This window comes from Entelurus aequoreus, linkage group LG21 (assembly GCF_033978785.1).
Source record: "Entelurus aequoreus isolate RoL-2023_Sb linkage group LG21, RoL_Eaeq_v1.1, whole genome shotgun sequence".
Classification (NCBI taxonomy): Eukaryota; Metazoa; Chordata; class Actinopteri; order Syngnathiformes; family Syngnathidae; genus Entelurus; species Entelurus aequoreus.
The window spans coordinates 28049412-28072066 of NC_084751.1; the positions used below are offsets into that span (position 1 = coordinate 28049412).

The following is a 22655-nucleotide window of genomic DNA, read 5'->3' on the forward strand; positions in this document are numbered from 1 at the left end:
TGGCCGCTGATTGGCTTAACCTCAGGCAGCATTATTGTGTCGGATGAAACAAGTGTAAAGGTGACTAAAGGGGGTTATTTCTTGTAAAAACAGTATTTACTCTTATAGTGTTACATTTTATTGTATTTTCTTACCCCACATATTTTCCTGTACATTAATTTATATGTGGTGGCTCACCACAGATAGTGTGAAAAGATTTATTGCTCCTTGCTGGCTCTTGTTTGTAAACATTCTAATAGGACTCTGTGTCAGTAGCATTGAAAAAATTTGTCCCACGGCCAAAATTTTTATTTATTTATTTTTCATAAAGAAATACAATCATGTGTGCTAACGGACTTTATCCCTGCAGACTGTATTGATCTATATATTGTTTTTTATGTTATTTATCATTTATTTAATTAAAAAAAAAATAAAACAATTTTTTAATTTCTTGTGCGGCCTGGTACCAATCGGTCCGGTGGTTGGGGACCACTGTTGTAGATGACATCATAACTCTGTTTCTTAAGACAGCTCATACACACCGGGGGCCTCATGTACCAAGCACAACAACCCGCAGTACGCCCTAATTCACGACAAAGTTGAGATGTATCTGACGTTGTTGTGGAAAGCCAACTCTATGGCTGCTATACGTACATTTCTACAGGCTGGGATACTTTAGTGACACAGAGATGATGCTGGGTAAGAGTTAACATAAAAAAGTGCCAGCTTTGGATATTTATTTAGTGAGTATTCAGACATCTCTAGATTTTTCAGAAGTGCAATTAGGGACAATTCATGGAACTTTTACTGTTTTCTTAGGAGACGAACATGGAAGCAAATATTGGTCTAAACAAAAAATTTACATTTCTGGCTTTTCAGTGTTTTTACTCACTTTGTCTCTCACAGCATCCATAAACATTGTAATGGCCAATTAGGCAAATGATTGCCCCTCCCCATGCAACCCACCACCACAAATATATTGCAGTCCTGTCTGAAACAAGAATGCACAAGATAATTTTGCACAATTTTTGAAATTAAGATTTTATATTTTTAATGCATATACCGTATTTTTCTAACTATAAGTCGCAGTTTTTTTTCATAGTTTGGCCGGGGGTGCGACTTATGTGTGAAATTATTAACACATTACCGTAAAATATCAAATATTATTTATCTCATTCACGTAAGAGACTAGACGTATAAGATTTCATGGGATTTAGCGATTAGGAGTGACAGATTGGTAAACGTATAGCATGTTCTTTCTATATGTTAGTTATTTGAATGACTCTTACCATAATATGTTACGTTAACATACCAGGCACGTTCTCGGTTATTTATGCGTCATATAACGTACACTTATTCAGCCTGTTGTTCACTATTCTTTATTTTAAATTGCCTTTCAAATGTCTATTCTTGGTGTTGGGTTTTATCAAATAAATTTCCCCCAAAAATGCGACTTATGTTTTTTTTCCTTCTCTATTAAGCATTTTCGGCCGGTGCGACTTATCCTCCGAAAAATATGGTTATTGTATATTAAGTAAATTCAGTTTAAATATATTAATTTTATTTCAAAAACATTTTGTGATTGTGCTACTAAAATTGTGTGATCCCTAAAACTCAAATGCTAAAAAAAAGAAAAAAAATATTTGAATGTGAATTTTTTTTTCAGAAGTAAATTTTTTTTTTTTTTAAAGTCATTTGAATTAGTATACTCTCCAAAAAGCTGATTTAATCTGTGGAAAATGTTTTTTTTAACAATTATGAAATACAAAATTAAACAGCTTTACACGTATAATATGAAGTCAAGAGGATGAGAAGATTCAACGTCTGGGTTTAATCTGGATCTGATCCACATTGTAGACCAAGTACTCTGTAGTCATTGTTACTTTTTCAAATTGTGAAATAGGCGCTGCAAACAGAGATCCTGGAAATTATCAACAACACTCCTGCTGCTCTAAGCCGCTTGGTTTTTGACAAGAAGAAGCCTGTCCCTCTGAAGCTATTCACACCCAAGATTGTGGAGGTGTAAGTGTAAACACAAACGTGCAGAAACACTCAGAGCGTTGGATCCGCTGGTTTATACCGCTTGTCTTTCTCCAGGTTGGATTACGGCAAGAAGCGTGGCGTCACCAAGGAGGATAAAGAGAAGGAGCGAGTGCGTCACAAGTACAAGAGGGAATTCAAGGGAGCGCTGCGGGAGATCAGGAAGGACACGCGATTCCTGGCCAGGGAGAAGCTCAGCGAGGCCATGAACAGGTACGGATCCTGTTGGGAGTGGGAAGTGTTTTCATTTCCTGCAGACGCGCCTCAACTTCTATCTGGTGTTCCTTTGCAGGGATGCCGAGAGGAAGAGGAAGGTGAAGGAGCTCTTTGGCAGCTTGGCCACGCAGGAAGGAGAGTGGAAGGCCATGAAGAGGAAGAAGAGGAAGTAAAACTGGAAACTTCAAATGGTTTTGTCCTTTTTTTTATAGCTCTGAGGTCTATGAATTGGTGCACATATTCAAGTAGACTGAAACATAATAAGCTCGTTGGAATCAGTAACTTGTCCATCACCGAAAATAACTATGGAGTGCCTTTCAATCCTCATTTTCATTGCCTATTTAGGATAGTTGAAACTATTAGCATTTTACATCCCTGTGCTGATAAACATCCAATGTTCAATTACTGCTGTTTCAACTGAAGGCTGCACAAAACTCCAATGTAGGACGATTTGAAGAAGAATCCATATCTTCACTTTGTTTTGCAGTCGACAAAACAAATATTGTAATATTTAATTACATTTTATCTTTAAAATATACTGAGGGCCAATTAAAAACAAATTGCGTGGCGGAAAAGGCCTCAAAACAGCTCTTTGGACACAACAGTTTTAAATGTTCATTAGCCATACTCGGTAATGTATCCTGTCCAATTTCAAAATAAAAATATTTACATAACTGAGCAAATATTCAACGACTCGTGTGTCAGTGGCACATTTGCATCTTACAGGCTTTTTAAAAAACAGGGATCTCTATTAGATCTACTTGAATAAACATTTTTAAATTATGTGTTTTTTTTGTAGAAAAATGTGTATTAGGACTTTTTTTCTCCCACTTTTTAAGATTGTATGTATTCCAGTTGGGAATCTTTGGGCACCTCACGATCCGAATAAAAATCTATTATAGATGCGTCTTTAATTTATGCAGATTGATGCAGTTTTACATTTTGTTTCACTAAATAAGCGTTTCATTTGTAACTTTTAAAAACAGTGCATTTGTAATAGATTAATTCCCATCACATTCATTAAATTAATGAAAATGTGTGCAAAACTGGAACATACAGTAAGTGCCCGATAATAAAAGGAGCTGGTCGGCTCTCTCGGTGAGGTGGCTCAGTGCAGTCAGCCACATTTTAGAACTGTTTGCATTACTTTTTTTCAATAAATAAATCGGTTTACATTTACTAATCAATTTTATAATTGTCCATGTCGAATTGCAATGCCATCTAAAAATCGATTCCCCTCACCTCCAATACGTAAAGTTTAAAATATATTATCCATATTTAAAAAAAATAGCATTTGTATTTTATATGAATATAATTATCATTGGTACTGAAACATTTTAATGCAATAAAATATTGTCTTTAGCAAATGTCGCTGGATGCTTGGTACTCTCTTTAGTTTAGTAAGCAAACACCCACAAAGAGGAAATACATTAGTTTTGCAATTAGAAACTCAATGAAACTTTACTACATTTTATTCAACACTACAATCCAAATAAAGATGTATGGCAGTAATTTGGAAAGTTAATCTGACGAAATTCCAAGATGGACGCAAACATTTGTATACCATAAAACTAGAGAACTGTTTACATAGACACTTGGGTGGGTAGTTGTGATATATTCCAGGTGGTTACACACACACACACACACACACACACACACACACACACACACACGGTTAAGATAAAGTGGCATTGTCATGTCAATGACGTTTGGTTACAAACCACACAAGACACCTGAGGTACATTTGCTGATATGCAGACGCATATTAGGAATACACAACCCACATCCAACCATAAGTACACACACACACACACATACAGGACCAACTTGTCAGAGCAACATGGAATGTTACGGTCATTTCTTCGTAAAACCTTCACTTCAAGCTGTGTTGTCCTGCGGCAAGAGAATAAGACTCGGTTACAGTTTGTGTACTTGATGTACTAAATGTTTCTCAGTGTCTCACCACTGGTGAGTTGGCAACGTTGGTATCAACCGGCGACTGGATCACATCCTGCCCGCCTGAGTTGTCCTCGCCCTGTGGAAGACACGCAAACAGGAAGTTGCGCTTTTAGAACCTTCTCGTTCGCTCCTGTAACCCAAAACTACTGCTATAGAGGGTCGCCTTGACATTGACATTCAGCGAGTGTACTTACTCCATCAATAAACGACTCAAATGACTACAACAAACCCTGGACTATAAGTCAAAGTGTTAGGACTAAAAAAGAAGTGACAATGAGAGAAACTATGACTTTTCCTTTGCAGCTCTTCTACTTCACACTTGCAAGTTAGGGTTGCAAAATGAGGAACCATCCATTGGAATTTTTGCAATTATATAGTAATAAACAATATGATAGCCAAATATGAGAAGTTTGTTTTTTAACAGAAGATAAAAAAGGACAAAAGTCGTGAAATGAAAGTCAGAATATTGTGAGAGTGGCAACTATAACTGGAAATAAGTTGCAATTTTTATTAAATCATGTCATACTGTTATTAAAATATTTTTTTAAAAAGGTGAATACAATACACCAAAGTTACTACGAAGCTAGTATTACATTAGTTTACAAAAACTACTGTCATTGGTTAAATAGAGTGATGAGTAAATGATAGTTGTGTTCATCTTTGGGCACCTAATGATCCCACCTCATTCTTGATTCACAATTCAAACAGATTCTCCCAAAGTATCATGTGGTATAATAATTATAAGGAAACTTTCAAAACAGGTTACAGGTTAGACTTAGACCAGGGGTCTCAGACACGCGTCCCGCGTTGTTTTGCGGCCCGCACCTTAAATATGAAAATGTAATGTTTGTGCGGCCCGCGAGTTTTATATGAACGACGCTTGACAGCGTTATACTTGCCAACCCTCCCGATTTTTCCGGGAGACTATCAAATTTCAGGGCAACCATTCTCTCGAATGCCTGACGATTTTCACCCAAACTACAATATTAAGGGCGTGCCGTGATGGCACTGCCTTTAGCGCCCTCTACAACCTGTACAAACAGCGTGCCAGCCCAGTCACATGTTGTATTTGGCTTCTGTACACACACGTAAGTGACTGCAAGACATACTTGAATAACAGCCATACAGGTCACACTGAGGGTGACCGTATAAACAACTTTAACACTGTTACAAATATGTGCCACACTGTGAGCCCACACCAAACAAGAATGACAAACACATTTCGGGAGAACATCCGCACCGTAACACAACATAAACAAAACAGAACAAATACCCAGAATCCCATGCAGCCCTAACTCTTCCGGGCTACAATATACACCCCCGCTACCACTAAACCCTGCCCCCCCCACACACACATCAACCCCCCCATCTGTGCGTCGGTTGAGGTGAGCGGGGTTGGGGGGGGGCGGTGTTTGGTGGTAGCGGGGGTGTATATTGTAGCCCGGAAGACTTAGGGCTGCAAGGTGTCCTGGGTATTTGTACTGTTGTGTTTATGTTGTGTTACGGTGCGGATGTTCTCCCGAAATTTTGTTTGTCATTCTTGTTTGGTGTGGGTTCACAGTGTGGCGCATATTTGTAACAGTGTTAAAGTTGTTTATACGGCTACCCTCAGTGTGACCTGTATGTCTGTTGATCAAGTATGCCTTGCAGTCACGCGTGTCTGCAGAAGCCTCATACAACATGTGACTGGGCCGGCACGCCGTTTGTATGGTGAAAAAGCGGGCGCGACGACAGGTGGTAGAGGACGTTAAAGGCAGTGCTATCACGGCACGCCCTTAATATTGTTGTCCGGGTGAAAATCGGGACAAATTCGGGAGAATGGTTGCCCCGGGAGATTGTCAGGAGGGGCACTGAAATTCGTGAGGGTTGGCAAGTATGTTGCTAGGGCGGGATAGCCATTCAAAAAAGGTGAACTCATTAAAAAGTGCATGTTAGATTTTTTTTAAAGAAATATTTTCTTGCGGCCCAGCCTCACCCAGTTTCTGCATCCAGTGGCCCCCAGGGAAATTGAGTTTGAGACCCCTGACTTAGACAAACTTTAATGATCCACAAGGGAAATTGTTCCACACAGTAGCTCAGTTACAAAGGATCGAATGGATAATTCAGGTATAAAGTAGACTAAAATGTACCATAGTAGCAATATAAAATATGTAATATTTACATATTATATATATATATACACACAGTATATAAAATACACTGATATATTATACACAATATATAACAAATCCCAATTACAATATTAGAATATATGTAACAGCTGCAGCAAAAAAAGGGCAGCATAAGAGTAGATCCAGCAGAAAATATACATAAACAAAGAGGTAGCTAACAGAAGTGGTCAGGTAATAGAGATCATCTATTGCTGAATTAGAAAATATCCTGGTAGCAAGGAGATGGCCTAGAAATGTATTTAAAAAATTATATATATATAAAAAAATGACCTGGTTTATAAATAAATGAATAAAAATAACAATTAGGATGTGATTTGATTTTTTTGTGCACCCCTAGTAAACGATGCCTCGGTGAGTGTGTTGGCTGTAGTGACACACACTGATACTGGAATGGTGTTTCAAAGTAGCGCCATCTGCTGGATTGAATAAGTATTTGACCTATCTCGAAATAAAATGTATCGCAAATATGTTTATAAACGAATTGCTGCGCGGAAAGAAATATGAAATGTGCAACTCTGGTCATAGGCAGAATAATAACGTTCATTCTAATTGCTGCTATAAGATCAAAACCTTTCCTTAGTTCCGTTTAGATCTGTGATGGCCATGAAAACCAGTCAAACGCAGCATGCCACTCCCACTTCTGTTGCTCGTGAGCCAAAAGAATCACTTCTTGATAAAACACCGTTTGATGTTTCAGGACGCAGAATCATGTTTATTTTTCTTGAAGGCACAAGGAGACATGAGTGACACAGTATCATTGCTGCTTCAGTGTTTGACCCATCACTCCTTCAATGTCTTCTATAGTGTAAGGGTTCACAATTGTAGGACGCTCCAGATCAAATGCTCCTGTGAGCCATCTTTGTCATATGAGCCACAGGTTTGGCACCTGTTTAGTCCACGGATCATGTGTAGGATTTCCTGAATAGTAACATTATGTTCCATATGGTAAGAGGACTGACACCACCCCCCCTCCTCCATTTTACGCCTGCGTGTTTAACAAAATGGCTTCGTAACCTTGGGCCATTGTTCATCGTGGCTTACATGTGCTCTTCATCTTTACCGCTTGCTTCTCGGCGTCAGCCATCAGTCAGTCTGATGATGACAGCGAGAAGGTAAAAAGATGGCTCGCAATTTTCCACAAGTCAAAATGTGACAAATGATTGTCTGCTTTTCTAGTCATTATATTCCAACAGTCTAAAAATCAATAATGTCTTTTCTGTACATCTGCTGTCTGCATGCCTTTAATTTGTCACACACCATTAGCATCGCATGACAAGATGACCTTGCAAATGTCCTTGCCTGGTCATTAAGACACACATGTGGTGTCTCCGTCAGGCTGGTTGCCCTCCAGGGATTTAACACTACCTGCAATGTGAGCCCACTTATTAGCAGCCAAACTGGCAGGAAGAACCCGATGGGCAGAAAACATTGTCAATATCGATCATGTCAAAAGTGGGCAGTGGGAACATGTCAGTGGTAGACATTCCTGCAGAACAAATGATGCTCGGATGGTTTTGTCGTGGAAGAACTTTACAGTTAATTGCACCGGATAAAATACCTCCTGGCCAAAATGGTGCACAACAAATATTTACTCAAATAGTATAATTTTATGGGGAAAAGTAATTTTTTTACTGTGATACATCTGTAGTAGTGACAAAAATTACAAACATTTTGTGGCGATTTTATGAACATTATGCATAAAAATTTGTCTAAATTTAAAAAGAATACATTCAGAACCTCGAAAATAAAGTCAAAAATTAGTTCTGCTTTGCAAGAAAAATATTTAAAAGTAACAATGAAATGCAAGAAATATGTTTGTTTTAAAAAAAAAAATCCATAAAAATAGTCAACATTGTGCAAGATTTGTTATGTTCGGTATAAATATTAGGGATGTGAATCTTACAAGTTGTGTTTAATTCCATTCTGATTTTCGAGGTGACAATTCGAGTCAAACTAAAACTTTTAATGTATTTACCATAAAAATTGTTATACAACCTTTTCAAAACAGCACGCACACACACACACACACACACCATTCATCCATTTTCTACCGCTTGTCCCTCTTAGGGTCGCGGGGGTGCTGGAGCCTATCCCAGCCGCTCTTGGGCGGAAGACGGGGTACACCCTGGACAAGTCGCCACCTCATCGCAGGGCCAACACAGACAGACAACATTCACACTCACACACTAGGGACCATTTAGTGTTGCCAATCAACCTATCCCCAGGTGCATGTTTTTAGAGGTGGGAGGAAGCCCACGCAGTCACATGGAAAACATGCAACTGATTCTTAAATATCATTAACAGATGAAAAATCGCAATAATAATCCTGATTCAAACATGAATAAATCACTTTATAACAAATGTGATGTTATTTGGGTAGAAAAAAGTCAAGTTTGTGAATGAAATTTAAATTGGGACAACCAAACTAGTTTTAGGTCAAAACTTTTTTTTTTAAATTTAATTTTTACAAAATTACATATTAAGGTGAAGACTTTATTTAGAGAGATTAAAATAATTTGTAAAGTTTTATTTGAACAATAGTATGACAAAAAGTAGCTTTAAGGAAATTTCTCCTTTTTGTAAATAAATGTAATTTGAGAATATTTAATGAGGAGTTATTTAAAAAGTGGAACTGCAGTTTTTTCAGAACTTTGCCAATCGTTCACAATAATGAGAGACAAGAACACTTTTTTTTTTTAAAGAGGATATAAAAAAAACGCTTGCAAGATGAAGCTAATGGGAGTCCCCATTGTAGACTTCAAAGCCCTCTAAAACAACATCAAAAGCCTCCATTAATGTTTTATATAGCGTACACACTGTAAGTCTATAATATATAATGTAGTAAAAGACATGTTCCCATAGCAATCCAGCAACAAATTGTGTTCCTACTTCCGGAAACAAATGCGAGTGCGTTCTAATCATAGCAGACTTTGAAATACATACACAATGAAGATGGCTATTTTTGGACAAATGAGGATTCACAACTTTATCTGTTTGAAGCTGAATACACAGAGGATGAACTGCTGGTTATAGAAGCGAGCACCAACAGAGGGTGAAACATTAGAGCAGATGGAAGCCGAGAGAGTCAGGACCAGCATGACTTTACGCTGCAAAATGTGGAACTTAGAGCCAAGCTAGGCCGACATAAATATAGTGCTTACCCAAAATAAACTGGAAAAAAACGTCCCTGGCCAGCTGGGCCAAACGGACAACTGTCCATTGAGTGAGTTACTATAATATTGATAATGATATACGCAGCACATCATACTTGTATTACAACTACAGTACATACGTTGTTGAGCTAGCCGTGTACAAACAAAACATTAAATGTGGGCTAATACTTTACAGATACTGTAATATGATTGTTCATATTTTACAGTCAGTACAGATTGGTGTCCAGTCACATTGTGTTGTGTATTACAAACTCAAAAGCGATTTGGGTGCTGACGCAAAAGCTAGCTTACGGCTAATACTGTAGCATGCAGTTGCAAAGCGAAGTGTTACTACGCTAGAAAAAGAGTACCTCAGTGTTCGCTCTTATAGTAACAATGTCGCTACAGCTTGGTTATTATACAGGTTATGGAATGTGTTGGTGGGTTTTGGATGCATTTTCAAAGAGATTTAAAGTCAGAATGGATTGATACCAGTAGCTGCACTGCTAGCCACCTAGAACGAGCCAATTATTACAAATTACAATGCAAAATAAAAAAACTTTTGTCTTGTCTCATAAGGATTTTGATTGATAGGCAAAATTCCTCCCAAAAACTGCAGTTCCCCTTGAAAGAGATATATGTACTTTGTTGAAAATACATAATTTAATGAAAATTGAGTTGTAACTGTGCATGAGCATAAAGTAGACAACAGTTCCAAAAAAATTAAACTATTAATAAGTTGGGTAAAAAATACTTATAATTTTGTCTCTGGGAATTCAATCGATCATTTGAGGCAAGCCCTCAAAACCTGTGGCTTCCCCAGCTGGGCGTTTGTGAAAAGTGCATACAGTTCCAGAAATAACAACAAAAGTGGATGAGGAAGAAAAAGGTGACAGATGCAAAAATATTGTCATTCCATATGTATCCATCTGAGAAACTCAGAAGAATTTTTAACATCCCGGTACATTTAAAATCTTACAACACCTTGAGACAGAGGCTAGTGCATCCTAAAGACCGGACACCCTACACCCACAAAAACAATCTGGTGTATGCTATCCAGTGTAATGATGAATGCAATGATTCATACATTGGGGAAACTAAAAAACCACTAAGCCGACACATGGCACAGCATAGACCGGAACACTCTTCAGACCAAGACTCAGCTGTCTACCTGCACTTCAGGGAGAAACAGCTCTCCTTTGAGAACAAAAATTTACAGATTTTGGACAGGGAGGACAACTGGTACGAAAGAAGGAGTGAGGAAAGCCATCTATGTCAAGGTTTAAAAACCATCCCTGAACAGAGGAGGTGGTCTGGGACACCACCTGTCTCACACATACAACACTGTCCTTTCAACCATTTCTAAAATACTCTGCAATTTAGCCTCCAACCAATGACAGGAGTTAGAAATATTCTGGTCACAGAAAGTGACCAAAATGCCATTTGTTCACAACTGAATGGAATGCTTAGGTGGGGGATTCCGACTCTTTTGGACTGGTAGTAGTCTATCGTTCTGCCACACAATACCTCATTGCTAACGAGGGGAAATTAAACTTCAATGACTGTCGTTGGCCTTGACGATTATAATTGCTTGTATGCATCAAAACAGTTTTTCTCACTATGATAGGCCCGGGCACACCCTCCTGTTTTTTTTGGAGTATAAACACTTGGGGTTTTGGCACCAGCCGCTAGATTGGATCTGATCAATCCAAATCAGGGACTAGATCTGACCAATCTAAGTCAAAGACTAGATCTGACCAATCTAAGTCAAAGACTAGATCTGACCAATCTAAGTCAAAGACTAGATCTGACCAATCTAAGTCTATGAGCACTAAAGTTAAAGTTAAAGTACCAATGATTGTCACACACACTAGGTGTGGCGAAATGTGTCCTCTGCATTTGACCCATCCCCTTGATCACCCCCTGGGAGGTGAGGGGAGCAGTGGGCAGCAGCGGTGCCGCACCCGGGAATCATTTTTGGTGATTTAACCCCCAATAACTGATGAAGCCTACTCAGATGAAAGGCAAAACGTCTTCCAAGACAAAGCAAACAGTCCAGTTGTGATCGATTGAATGCCCTGAGATGACAATGACCTGGATGAATGAGAACATTCATAGACACTTATAAATTAGGATTTATTTTTTAATTGATGAAAATAATGCAAGAGTAAAACCAAAAAATGTTGGGGGGGGGGGCAATAGTCCCAATTTGACTAGAATAGCTGGAATATTCCAAGGAATAAACATGTGATATTATGACTTAAGGAACATTTTGTTCTGTTATTACAGAAATATATTCCTGTGTGTTATGTGAGGAATCAGAATATACAAACAATACAAATCAGAACACTTCCTTTTCCTGAAAAGTGTTGTACAAACAATGAGTTCTTACTGGTTTGGCTGGATCCTTCTTGGCCAATCCGGTGGCTGCAACAATATTGCCCGCCCCCTCCACAGTTTTTTGGGCAACATTAGTCACCCCGGTAACCACAGCTCCGCTCACTTGACTCACACCCTCCACTGTTTTACCTGCAACTGTAGGAAGAGGATTAGCATTGCAGGAAGACACAATTATAAAGACCGCTTATTGTGATGATAACATGAGTGTAGAAATATAACATTTGGATTCAACTTTCACTGCAAAAGCAATAAACACTTTATTTGCCTTTTTCCAACAACCGAAAAAACATTTTATAGACAGTTAAAAAGTACATATTTTTAAAAAGCAGCTCACATGTGAATCGCTGCCTTCGATGAGGTCTCCTTGGTTTCTCCGCTTGTTTATCAAAGCAAACCTCCCTCAGGGAAATATCACACCATTCTTACCTTTATATACTTTTTATTCACATGGTGACTCAATGTGCTCGTTTAGTAGAAATTGTTGATTTACTCCTATTCACACACACACACACACACACACACACACACACACACACACACACTAAATGATCCAATATTAGGCACACAAGCACAATCCAATAAGCTAAAATAAAAGTGCTCCATAGAAATAAATCACATTTACAGAAATGTTAATGTATTGTAGTAGTTTACTATTTAATCTACCTCATTTAGCTGTATTGGGTGTTCTGAATAGTACTTAGCATAGAATTTACAACCACAGGTCTCAGATTTAGCCCATTTAGTACCACAAGAACACCACTATGTAATAGAGTAGCTTATGAATGTACCGTGTTTTTCGGACTATAAGTCGCAGTTTTTTTATAGTTTGGCCGGGGGTGCGACTTATACTCCGGAGCGACTTATGTGTGAAATTATTAACACATTACCGTGAAATATCAAATAATATTTAGCTCATTCACGTAAGAGACTAGACGTATAAGATTTCAAGGGATTTAGCGATTAGGAGTGACAGATTGTTTGGTAAACGTATAGCATGTTCTATATGTTATCGTTATTTGAATGACTCTTACCATAATATGTTACGTTAACATACCAGGCACGTTCTCAGTTGGTTATTTATGCGTCATATAACGTACACTTATTCAGCCTGTTGTTCACTATTCTTTATTTATTTTAAATTGCCTTTCAAATGTCTATTCTTGGTGTTGGGTTTTATCAAATACATTTCCCCAAAAAATGCGACTTATACTCCAGTGCGACTTATATATGTTTTTTTCCTTCTTTATTATGCATTTTCAGCCGGTGCGACTTATACTCTGGAGCGGCTTATACTCCGAAAAATACGGTAATTGTTTTCTATATAGTGCTTGTATTTCATCTTACTGGATTGTGCACATGTACCTAATGCTGTGGCCATTTAGTGTGCGTGTATTTTCTACTGCTTGTCCCTTTTGGGGTGGCTGGAGCCTACCCCAGCTGCACTTGGGTGGAAGGAGGGTACACCACGGAGAGGTCGATATAAGTACAAATCTATTATTTGTAATAAAAAAATAGATAATCCAAACAATGTTTTATATATATATAAAAAAAAGCAAAGGTATGGTATGATATATCAGGAATTATATAAAGTACACAATTTATATCACCATGTTTTATGAATTAAAAAAATGTGTGATATAAATTATATAATAAAATATGTATGTATATATTTTAAAAACATATAGAACAATTTACACACACATACAGTGTATATACACAGCATACGTCAAACACAATATTTAAAAAATAGATTTTTGTATAAGGTCTTAAATTAATCAATACCTGTTGTGACGCCATCCTTTGTTTTGGTACCTGAGAAAAAAGTAGAAAATTGTCGCTGGTAAATTGATGAGTGAAATTATTAATAATTAAATATAAAATAATGCATAAATGAAATATATTGAGTAATACAATGTGTAAAATTTAAGGATTTCATTAAGGATAAATAAAATGCAGATAATACAAATGAAGGTGAAATGAAGCCATGAATGTGTGGATGAGAATGACCAGCAGCTGATAGTAATGAATGAGTGAACGCACCGACAAACACGACCCCATCTTTGGTCATTTCGGCAGCTCCCGTCACGCCCTGCTTAGTCTTCTCCGCCGCGAACACTACCCCTTCCTTCGCTTTGTTGAAACTTTTCTTCAGAGAGTCCATGTTTGACGTCCGCTTGTGTCTTCTTGTCGTCCCCAAAAAGAAGTGACGATCAGATCACTGCTCACTCCACCCACCGCCACACCAGCGCTCTACTTTTTCCAGCGGATGTAGAGTTGTGCCACCTGTAGGGCTTAATTATAGCTGAAGAGGGGGAAAAAGAACCATTTATTAAAAGTCGCCTAATTAAATAACGCACAAGACGTAATATGATGTATGTTAAAAAAAATTATATAGGCTATATATTTGTAACCGTACACAGAGACACTAATCACGCACCTGTTGTGCGTTAACTTCTTGTCTGACTTCCGGGCTGAAGTTTCCAGTCAAACCGGTTCGCTCAGCCCCAAACTCCATCGACACGACAACGTGTTAAATGTGTGTGTGTGTGTGTGTGTGTGTGTGTGTGTGTGTGTGTGTGTGCGTGTGTTAGTTACACAATCACACACGCACTTCGGTGATGCTGATGAGACAGGATGCTACACACACGCACCCTCACGCGCACACGCGAGCGCGAACGCTGATAAAGAGACATGACGTCATAGCTGCGTGTATATATCCATCCATCCATCCATTTTCTACCGCTTGTCCCTTTTTTTGGGGTCGCGGGCGGTGCTGGAGCCTATCTCAGCTGCATTCGGGTGGAAGGCAGGGTACACCCTGGACAAGTCGCTACCTCATCGCAGGGCCAACACAGTAAATATAATTCCTTAATATATTTTATGATCGTGTTTCCAATTTTTTTCCATGACACACTATGATTAAATATATACAACATATTTATTATGTACTATTTTTCATATTGTGTTTATTATATACTGCTTTAAGAGTGATCATAATTGTTTTGTTTTTTTTAAAAATATAACCCATTGGATGTGATATAAAAGGAAGAGTGATTTTTAGTAAATTTTTAATACCTTTATATTTTGTTAGAAACATTATAAAATGTTAAAATAATAACATGTAATGTAAAAAAATAAAACTATGAAATGTTAAAATAAATGTAATGTAATAATGTAAAAAATAATTGAATTTTAAACACATTTAAAAAAACATTTCAATTTTGTTGTCGAGTAAAATGTTAAAATGTAAATATAATAATAACATTTGTAAATTTGTATATCTTTTTTACCACTTTTAAAAACTTTTTTTTTTTCAATTTTGTTTTCAGATCCATTTTAAAATGTTTGGTATGATAATACTTGTAGCAAATTTTAAAATAAATGTTTCCTATCTTGTCAGATTCACTTTAAAATGTTAAAATAATCACATGTAATATAGTAATGTAAAAAAAATAATAATATAGTTTTCAAACTCAAAAAAACGTTTTTCTTTCAATTTTTTTTCATCAGATCCAATATAAAATGTTATTATAAAAACATTTGTAACACATTTTTGAATTTTTTTTATCTGGTCAGATCCACTAAACATTTGGAAAAAATAGTACATGTAAACCAAAAAATTAATTTCTAGCACATTTAAAATAATTTTTTTGGTTTGTTTGTTTTTTATTTTTGTCGTCAGATTTATTATGAAATGTTAATATTATCAAATGTAATGTAGTGTAAAAATAATAAAACGTGTACCAATTTTGTTGTTTTTTTAAACATGAAAAAAAAACGAAATAGTTTTTTTGTAATTCAGTAAAATGTGTTGCCTCCAAATAGGACAACAATACAATTATTTCTATTTGTAATGAAAACATTTTTAAACCTTGAAATGCATGAAAATGAATTTCTAGTGACATCTAGCGGTCAATGTGCGGATTGTGGGTTACATTATTTGTTGTCTTTGTGTTGCAAGTCACACTGACAATCGTCACTAGAGGGCGCCACAATAAAAACAATTGACATTTTCAGGCTCAGTTGTGTTTAGACAGCCACAGTAAATGATAGCATGATCTTAAGGTTTATACAATCAAATAACTTGAAAATAAATGCCAAAAATGTTTCTAGCAGAGGATTAAAGGCAACTAACCTTTAAACATTAGCAGCTGGCACTGCGTGTAAATAATCTAAACATGAAAATTGCAGAACTTTTGGACGAGATAAGACAGTGGAGCAGATAACTGACATGACTTATTATTTTAAAGAGACGAGACGCAGACCACCTTTATGGCTTAATAATCCTCATGTACTATAAAACATGAACAATCATGCAATATTCACTGACAGGGAAAGGAAAATATTTCGTAACAATTCATGAAAAACAGCAACAACACACACTCATCACTACAAATGTCATTTTACTTTAAACAAAGCAACAAAATCATTAGTTAACAATTAAGCTCCCTAAGTAATACATTAATTTTCATTAATAAATGGAAGAACATAACTTAAATTACTTAATAAACAGAAAAGAAAAACGGTTAGCTGTCGAGCTCAGCTAAATTGCTATGTAACAAGATTAATGGAAATGTCTTACTAAGAACAATGTTACAAAGCAAAATGTAAACAACTAATTAAATAAAATACTCCACTAGTTAACTAAACAACAAAAACAAGTGGCTAATGTAACTAACTTTTAATAACATAAAGGCAAAATGGAACCAACTAGCTAGCTGGGTTAGCATCTTATCCATCTATGTCATTGCAAAAAGGTAAAGGTTGACCAACTTATCAACTATCAACCTAAGACAGACAGCTAAAAAACATACACAAACTAACTAACTAACTGAAGTTAAAGGCAATAGTCACCAAGCTAACTAACTAAATAGCATTGTTAGCCATTGACTGAAATAAATTAACTATCAAGTTAAAGAGAAAGGTCAAATATGGACAACAAACTAACAAAGTAACTCACCAAAGATGAAAACAAACCAAATAGCATGGTTAGTTAGCTAGCTACGTGACTAAACATTACCTAACAAGCTAAGACAACAACTAAGATTTTAAAAAACACTAACTAACTGACTGAAGTTAAAAGCAATAGTCACCAAGCTAATTAACTCAATAGCATGGCTAGCCAGCTCACTATTTAATTGACTGAAAGAAATTAACTAGCAAGTTGAAGGGAAAAGGTCAAATGTGAACAACAAAGTAACTCACCAAAGATGAAAGCAAACAAAATAACATGGTTGGTTAGTTCGCTAGCTAAGTGAGTAAACACTAACTTCCATTGATTAGAGACAACAGGTGACTTAATGGCTAGCTGGGTTCGCTTCCTAACTAGCCATGTAATTAGGATAGAATAGGTTAATGTTATCCAACTCATCAACCAGCAAAGTTTGACAAAAACCTCAAATGAATAAAACTATGTAACTAGCTAATGAACATAAGACAAAAGGCAAAATATTGCCAAGCTAACTACCGTATTTTTCCGAGTATAAGTCGCACCGGCCGAAAATGCATAATAAAGAAGGAAAAAAATATATAAGTCGCATTTTTTTGGGAAATTTATTGGATAAAACCCAACATCAAGAATAGACATTTCAATCAATCAATCAATCAATGTTTATTTATATAGCCCTAAATCATTTGAAAGGCAATTTAAAATAAATAAAGAATAGTGAACAACAGGCTGAATACGTGTACGTTATATGACGCATAAACAACCAACTGAGAATGTGCCTGGTATGTTAACGTAACATATTATGGTAAGAGTCATTCAAATAACTATAACATATAGAACATGCTATACGTTTACCAAACAATCTGTCACTCCTAATCGCTAAATCCGATTAAATCTTATACGTCTAGTCTCTCACGTGAATGAGCTAAATAATATTATTTGATATTTCACGGTAATGTGTTAATTATTTCACACATAAGTCGCTCCTGAGTATAAGTCGCACCCCCAGTCAAACTATGAAAAAAACTGCGATTTATAGTCCGAAACATACGGTAAATAGCATTGCTCGCTGGATCACTATTTCACTGACTGAAAGAAATTAATGAGCAAGTTAAAGAGAAAAGTTAAAATATGAACTCACCAAACATGAAAGGAAACCAAGTAGTATTGTTAGTTAGTGACTAAACAATCACTAGCATTGTTCAAGGCAACAGGTAACTTAATAGCTTGCTGGGTTAGTTTCTATGTCTTAGGTGAATATACAAGCAAACAACTAATTCACTGGTAAGTTGCCTATAACGACTGAAATAGCACCAGGTAACTAAATAACAGAATACAAAGATAAGGATAAATTGACAAAAGTAGACAACAATGTAACTGCAACAGTAGCTAACTAGCTGAAGAGCTATGAACGATAAAAGGCAAAAGGTAGCCAACTAGTTCATAAAATGAAGAGCTAACCGAAACTAAAATGTGTGGCAAAATAGGAACGAACTAGAAGAAAAGATTAACATAATTGAAAAGAACATAATTTTTTTGATTGATTGATTGATTGATTGAGACTTTTATTAGTAGATTGCACAGTACAGTACAAATTCCGTACAATTGACCACTAAATGGTAACACCTGAATAAGTTTTTCAACTTGTTTAAGTCGGGGTCCACAATTCATGGTAATTCATTTAAAAGCTAACTAACTAACAAATGGTGGAAACAAATGAACTATAAGCTAAATTCAAAGGTAAAGGTAGCTAACTTGCTAGGTGCTAATGCTAGCGATACACAACACAAAAGATGAATGCAGCGACAATCAAGAGGTTATGAAAATACATTTTTACAATCGACAGAAAGCAACACAAAAGTGATTTTAGGTTGAAGTCGGGAATGTTCAGCTAAAAAAATGGCAACAATTCATCAGATGTCCTTGGGGCGCCATGGAAACCGCTGGCTGCTTTTCACTGCATGCCTGCTTGCACTTACACTATCTACACACACACACACACACACACACACACACACACACACACACACACACACACACACACACACACACACACACACACACACACACACACACACACACACACGCACACACACACACACACACGCATGCACATACGCACAGGGAATGCGTGTACTTTCAATACAGGAAAAAAAACTTGGCAACATCCGTCGGTTTTGGACTTTTCCAAGCAATCAATATCCAGTCTTGTTAATGTACACAACACGTGCATCACGTGACCAGATGAGGCGCTACAGGCCTGCCACAGCCAGCTCATGATGTCATGTCGAGTGTTTGTGTGCGTGTGTGTGTGTGTGTGTGTGTGTGTGTGTGTGTGTGTGTGTGTGTGTGTGTGTGTGTGTGTGTGTGTGTCATGTTGTTGTTGGAGGCGCTCCAGGCGTGCAGATGGCGCTGCTTTGTGTTTGCAGCGAGCGGCTGCACGCCTCTCGGCTCCCCGGCGGCCATGACTAAAGCGTGTGCGCACACAAACACGCACGAAGACACGATGGCGCGCTGGAACGTCTTCAACAAGACGAAGAAGAAGAAAAGACAAATGTCTGCGGGTTGCCACACGTCTTTGATCTCGCTCGAAACCACTCAAATTCACTTCATTCTTTCATGGAGACACAAAGAAATGGTTCGAACCACCATGACGACATCACTTATTACATTAATATTAGTAGTATTGCTATTATTATTATTATTATTATTATTTGCCCTTTGCATGTCTGCTTGTTTCATGCAGTATTTACAAAAACAACAACAATGCAAAACATAATAATGTAATAAAATATATCTGTGTTGGCCCTGCGATGAGGTGGCGACTTGTCCAGGGTGTACCCCGCCTTCCGCCCGAGTGCAGGCTCCAGCACCCCCCGCAACCCCGAGAGGGAGAAGCGGTAGAAAATGGATGGATGGATATTTATACAGTATATATCAAATACTGAGACAGGCTCCAGCGAACCCCCGCGACCCCAAAAGGGACAAGCGGTAGAAAATGGATGTATGGTCTTGCGTTGAGGTGGCGACTTGTGCAGCTGAGATTGGCTCCAGTCCCGTCCCCCAGCCCCATCCCCTTCCCCTTCTTTGGCATACCACTAATGGTTTGAGAATCACTTAATGTAATCATACAACAATTTGTGCAAAAAGAAAAAAATTAAATAAAAATTGTGCACTAAATAGATGTTTTCAAATAAAATCTTAGCCAAAAGTATATCTACTACATTAAAAAAAAAGAAGTTATTACACCAAAGGTTTTTCACAACAAAATACACAACTTTCTTTCTTTCTTTAGTTTATTTCGAACATGAACACACTTACAGCATAATACATCACACAATTTCATATCATTCACTTTACATCATGTCCGAAAAGGAGTAGGAAGAAGCAAAGCTTATTTAATCCTACCCCTTTCCCACTTCAGAGCGTTTACAAATATATACATCATTTACTGATCTTTTTAATGATAGAATGACATCTGTGAATTAGTATATACAACAGTTTTGTAACATGTAATTAATTAATTTAGTAATTATTAACATACTGAAATGAAGAATATCTTATTTTCAATAAGGTTGAAAGTAATTCTCATAATTCTTCTTCTTTGTACTTTGTAAGCACTATTCATTTGAACAACCTCTTAAAATGGATCATATCAGTACAATGTTTAACTTCTTTACTTAATCCATTCCATCATTTAATTCCACATACTGATATGCTAAAGGTTGTAAGTGTTGTACGTGCATACAAATGTTTTGAATTAGATTTTCCTCTAAGGTTATATTTCTCCTCTTTAGTTGAGAAGAATTGTTGTACATTCTTTGGTAGCAGGTTATAGTTTGCTTTGTACATCATTTTGAAGGTACATTATACTAGACATATATTATATATACATATACAAATATACTACACTATGCGCCGTTAGTGCCGGAAATTATGTGTTTTTAAGAAATTATACTTAACTTTGAATAGATGAACATTCCAGTCACACATGTTTGACAGTAAGTTAAAAACTCTATATAAATAAACACAACATTTTAGCCCCAAAATATGTATACAATATATGTTTTAATGGCATTAAAGAATACCAAAATTTTTGCAGAAAATATCCACAAATAAGAAATGATGTTATATTCGAGAATAAACTCTATTAAGTAAAATAAATGCATTATACTAACCTTATCTTGTATATTAAACAAATGGTACACTAAAAATGACCAAAAATAAATGACACTAAACTTAGAAAAGATGAATAAAACCGAAATTTTAGTCAAAAAATTTGCACAAATAAAACAAATATTATGCTTTTAATCACAGTAAATTATAAGAAAAATGTGTGTTAAAAATACATGTACCTAATTTAAAACAACAACAAAAAATGTTAGCAAATTCATGTGTACTAAATTCTAAATGTATTCATATATGTATATACATAGACAGTATATATATGTATATACATAGACAGTATATATATATATATATATATATATATATATATATATATATATATATATATATATATATATATATATATATATATATATATATATATATATATATATATATATATACATATATATATATATATATATATATATATATATATATATATATATATATATATATATATATATATATATATATATATATATATATATATATATATATATATATACTGTCTATGTATATACATATATACATATATATATATATATATATATATATATATATATATATATATATATATATATATATATATATATATATATATATATATATATATATATATATGTATATATATATATATATATATATATATATATATATATATATATATATATATATATATATATATATATATATATATATATATATATATATATATATATATATATATATATATATATATATATATAATATAAAATAAGCGGCAGAAAATGGATGGATGGATGGATAAAATATATGCATATATAAATTAGTGATGAAATATTTAAAGTATGTGCTGAATCAAAAAAGACACAAGATGTGTTGCAAAAAATACACACTTTAAAATCTATACTATATTTGAGAATACATTCTATTACCCATCCATCCATCCATCCATGTTCTACTGCTTGTCCCTTACATTTTAAAAAATATATAATGCTAGACATATTGTTTATTACACTATATGCTGTTAGTCCCGGAAATTATACATTTTTGGAAAATTCAAAACTAAAATAAAATCAAAATTGAAATAAAAATAAAAAAAGGCCACGGGTTTGGACACCTTCTTATTTCAATATGTTTTCTTTATTTTCATGACTATTTACATTGTAGATTGTCACTGAAGGCATCAAAACTATGACACCTGTGAAGTGAAAACCATTTCAGGTGACTATCTCTTTAAGCTCATCGAGAGAATGCCAAGAGTGTGCAAAGCAGTAATCAGAGCAAAGGGTGGCTATTTTGAAGAAACTAGAATATAAAACATGTTCTCAGTTATTTCACCCTATTTTGTTAAGTACATAACTCCACATGTGTTCATTCATAATTTTGATGCCTTCAGTGACAATCTACAATGTAAATAGTCATGAAAATAAAGAAAACCCATCAAATGAGAAGGTGTGTCCAAAATGTTGGCCTGTACTGTATATAAAGTTTGAATAACACATTTTTGCAAATTAAAAAGTTATATATGTATGTAAACATTAGTGGGGAAAATATATTGCTAGAATATATAACAATATTTTAGCAAAAAATATGATTTTATTTATTTATTCCTTAATTAAAATAATTTTAAAAATAACA

At 35.5% G+C, this 22655-nt stretch overlaps 2 protein-coding genes across 4 annotated transcripts in view; one reads left to right on the top strand and one right to left on the bottom strand.

The window, feature by feature from the left end:
* nop14 (NOP14 nucleolar protein homolog (yeast)) overlaps window positions 1-3844 on the top strand; it is a 27358-nt gene extending 23514 nt beyond the window's left edge. The window contains exons 17-19 of one of the 2 annotated variants that reach the window (XM_062031358.1): window positions 1883-2001; window positions 2077-2232; window positions 2312-3844. In XM_062031358.1, coding sequence (XP_061887342.1) covers window positions 1883-2001; window positions 2077-2232; window positions 2312-2408 — 372 coding nt within the window. In that variant the 3' untranslated portion in view covers window positions 2409-3844. The remainder of the gene's footprint in view (window positions 1-1882; window positions 2002-2076; window positions 2233-2311) is intronic. The other variant, XM_062031357.1, reaches the window with a different exon arrangement.
* Window positions 3690-22655, bottom strand: part of LOC133638582 (alpha-synuclein-like) — a 47602-nt gene continuing 28636 nt past the window's right edge. Inside the window, exons 1-6 of one of the 2 annotated variants that reach the window (XM_062031359.1) lie at window positions 14355-14485; window positions 13958-14219; window positions 13700-13729; window positions 11910-12052; window positions 4199-4270; window positions 3690-4128 (exon numbers count right to left, since the gene is read on the bottom strand). In XM_062031359.1, coding sequence (XP_061887343.1) covers window positions 4114-4128; window positions 4199-4270; window positions 11910-12052; window positions 13700-13729; window positions 13958-14078 — 381 coding nt within the window. In that variant the 5' untranslated portion in view covers window positions 14079-14219; window positions 14355-14485 and the 3' untranslated portion in view covers window positions 3690-4113. Of the gene's footprint in view, window positions 4129-4198; window positions 4271-11909; window positions 12053-13699; window positions 13730-13957; window positions 14220-14354; window positions 14486-22655 lie in introns of those variants that run through there. The other variant, XM_062031360.1, reaches the window with a different exon arrangement.